Source organism: Colobus angolensis, unplaced genomic scaffold (assembly GCF_000951035.1).
Source record: "Colobus angolensis palliatus isolate OR3802 unplaced genomic scaffold, Cang.pa_1.0 Scaffold11, whole genome shotgun sequence".
Lineage (NCBI taxonomy): Eukaryota > Metazoa > Chordata > Mammalia > Primates > Cercopithecidae > Colobus > Colobus angolensis.
In genome coordinates this window covers 1,421,710-1,424,855 of record NW_012112030.1, presented here as the reverse complement: position 1 = coordinate 1,424,855, position 3,146 = coordinate 1,421,710, and the positions used below count along the sequence as shown (strand labels likewise).

The window sequence follows — 3,146 nt, the reverse complement described above, 5'->3', positions numbered from 1 at the left end:
ACTCTCAGTAACTTCACTAAAATCCCAAGGGTGAAGTTCTAGGATTCCTCATTGCTGGGACTACCAATGAGCTCTTTCTTCTTTGTGCAGGTGACAGTGAATGGGAGACTGGTCTCTGTTCCTTATGTGGGTGGGAACATGGAAGTCAATGTTTATGGTGCCATCATGCATGAGATCAGATTCAACCATCTTGGCCACATCTTCACGTTCACTCCACAAAACAATGAGTTCCAACTGCAACTCAGCCCCAAGACTTTTGCTTCAAAGACGTATGGTCTCTGTGGTAAGAACATTTTCTCAACTCCTCTTTTCCTCCTGCTATACATTTGTAAACCTTACTTGCTCTACTCTGAGGCTCTTGGATGCTGATATTTCAGGGTCTAGTAGCAAGGGTCAGATTCTGGTGAGGATGAAGAAAGGCCCGTCTCTGGCATCAACGTTTTTGTACCTAGGGCCTCTCAGTTTATCTTTTCTTTTGATTTGTTTCTGTAGGGATCTGTGATGAGAATGGAGCCAACGACTTCATGCTGAGGGATGGTACAGTCACCACAGACTGGAAAGCACTTGTTCAGGAATGGACTGTGCAGCGGCCAGGGCAGACATGCTGGCCCATTCTGGAAGAGCAGTGTCTTGTCCCCAATAGCTCCCAGTGCCAGGTCCTCCTCTCAGCACTGTTTGCTGAATGCCACAAGGTCCTGGCTCCAGCCACATTCTATGCCATCTGCCAGCAGGACAGTTGCCACCGGGAGCAAGTGTGTGAGGTGATCGCCTCGTATGCCCACCTCTGTCGGACCAATGGGGTCTGCGTTGACTGGAGGACACCTGATTTCTGTGGTGAGTCTCCAAGTTACCTCTAAAAATCCTGGAGACCAACTAACTGGGCTTGCGCAGCCTCTCTGTGCCCCAGATTCTTTATCTGGCTAATAAGGATGAAAATCCCTATATTTCGTATGACCTGGGATTCCAGTTAGGATCAAGTAAGATCGAAGAGAGATACATATGTGTGTGTGTGTGTGTATGTATATGTATATATATGTGTATATATAGGTGTGTATATATGTATATGTGTATATATGTATATATATACACACACACACTGCATGTAGAATTTTTATGTAAATTAATGCCTGATCCTTTCCATTAGTATTTCTACAATTCAGACAAATGCAATTTTAATGTGTTAGACACATATAGGCATCTGTAAAGTGCTGTGTAACCAGTCACATTGAATTTGAAATTCCACCAAGCTTACAGTGTAGTCCACGCCTGAGCAGGATTTTGAATTGTGAGTAAAATCATTCGGTTGCCAAGAATCTCCTTAATTATAAACACTGCAGGATTGCTGGTGCACATAGCCCCTCCCCAAGGTCAGCTTCCCTACCTGGACTCAGCATTTATTTAAAGTACAGGGGAAACTGAAGTGAATCGGATATGGCTCCTGTCCCTCAGGGTGTTGGAGTGAAAAGAATACTGAACTTGAAATCCTCAGTTGTCAAATATAATGATCAACTATTTTTTTTTTTTGAGGGAAATCAATACCTACATGCGTGTTGGAGCCTCAGAGTGTATCATCATAGAACTGTCAGCAGCTCTGAGCTGGGTCTGGAGGACTTGGGCATCCTAGTCCTAGCTCAGCCGGTGGATGGACTGTTCTCTTAGTCTTTCTGGACCTCAATGTCTGCATCATCCTAGAATGAGATAGTTGGCCTAGATAACCTGTAGGTTCCTTTGGGTTCTGATTTTCTGAGGCCATGTGGATGATACTGCCTCCTCCCAATCTGCCTGCAAATCAAGCGGCAAATGTTAGTTTCTAAGTTACTGGAAGCACTTTCTCTGCGTACTGATTTCTTTGTGTACCTCTTGGTTATTTACTGTGCACACAGAGGGAAATCTTTGGTGCTCCAAATCCTTGGAAACTTCCTCCATCTCCTGCCTGCCTTGGTGCCTTGAGAATGTGAGGAAGTTGTTGAGCAAATCAGAACGACGGAAGTGAATCACCTTGTAGCTTCTTTCCCAAGGCCATTCTTCATAGATGTGGATTCCTAATTTACAGATGCTTTTGAAGCTTAAAATACATCTGTATTCAAAAAAGGACCACAAAACCACACAAGTTCGCATCATTTGGTAGGACTAGATTTGGCTGCAAGTAGCAGAGAATTAAAATTTTCTATTGTATAGCTGATTGGAGGCGGTGGTTCCAGCTGATTGTGGGCCTCAAACTGGATTCTGTCTCTTTGCTCTGTCTTCAGTTAGGTGTGGTCTTTTTCTTCATGGTCTAAGATGGAGCTCTAGCCATCACATTCATGCTCCAAGCAGGAAGCTGAGGGAAGGAGGAAACGGGCAAGGAGCATGCATAGCTGTTTTTTAAAATGGACCCCTGGAGGCTGCCATGGGATACTATACTATCTCTTACAGTTCATTGGTCAGAACTAGTCACATGACTGCACTTAGCTGCAAGAAAGGTTGGGAAATATAGTCCTCATTCTGGTGGTCATATGCCCAGCCTAAAGTTCTGTTTCTATGGAAGATGGGGAGGATGAAGATTGGTGGAAAATAGCCATCTCTGCCCTGGCAAGTGTGTCTGATGATTAACCATGTTGAATCAGCTGTGCCCGTTTCACTCTGGCTGGTGAGGGCCTTTGTGAGTGACTTCCTTCTCTGTCTACAGCTTTGTCATGCCCACCATCCCTGGTCTACAACCCCTGTGAGCGTGGCTGTCCCCGGCACTGCGATGGCAACGTGAGCTCCTGTGGGGACCATCCCTCGGAAGGCTGTTTCTGTCCTCCAAATAAAGTCATGTTGGAAGGCAGCTGTGTCCCTGAAGAGGCCTGCACTCAGTGCATTGGTGAGGATGGAGTCCAGCACCAGGTAGGAGCCTGGGCCTTTCACCTCCGGTGGGGCTGCTTCCCTCTTGGGTCAAAAGGAAGAATTGTTCGCCAATGATTGGCCTCTTCCAACTGTGGCAGCAGGGTTGACTCTTACGGGGATCATTAGGGACAGGGAGGCAGGCAGTATTGTGTGATGGCTCTGCGTTCAGATAGCTGTTGGTGGCCGGGCGCGGTGGCTCAAGCCTGTAATCCCAGCACTTTGGGAGGCCGAGACGGGCGGATCACGAGGTCAGGAGATTGAGACTATCCTGGTTAACA

General features: G+C 46.5%; 1 protein-coding gene across 1 annotated transcript in view; it reads left to right on the top strand.

Annotated features, from left to right (window-relative positions):
• The window catches only part of VWF (von Willebrand factor), a 198,100-nt gene that overhangs the window by 143,758 nt on the left and 51,196 nt on the right, over positions 1-3,146 (top strand). Inside the window, exons 34-36 of the mRNA XM_011955306.1 lie at positions 91-283; positions 493-834; positions 2,669-2,868. Coding sequence (XP_011810696.1) covers positions 91-283; positions 493-834; positions 2,669-2,868 — 735 coding nt within the window. The remainder of the gene's footprint in view (positions 1-90; positions 284-492; positions 835-2,668; positions 2,869-3,146) is intronic.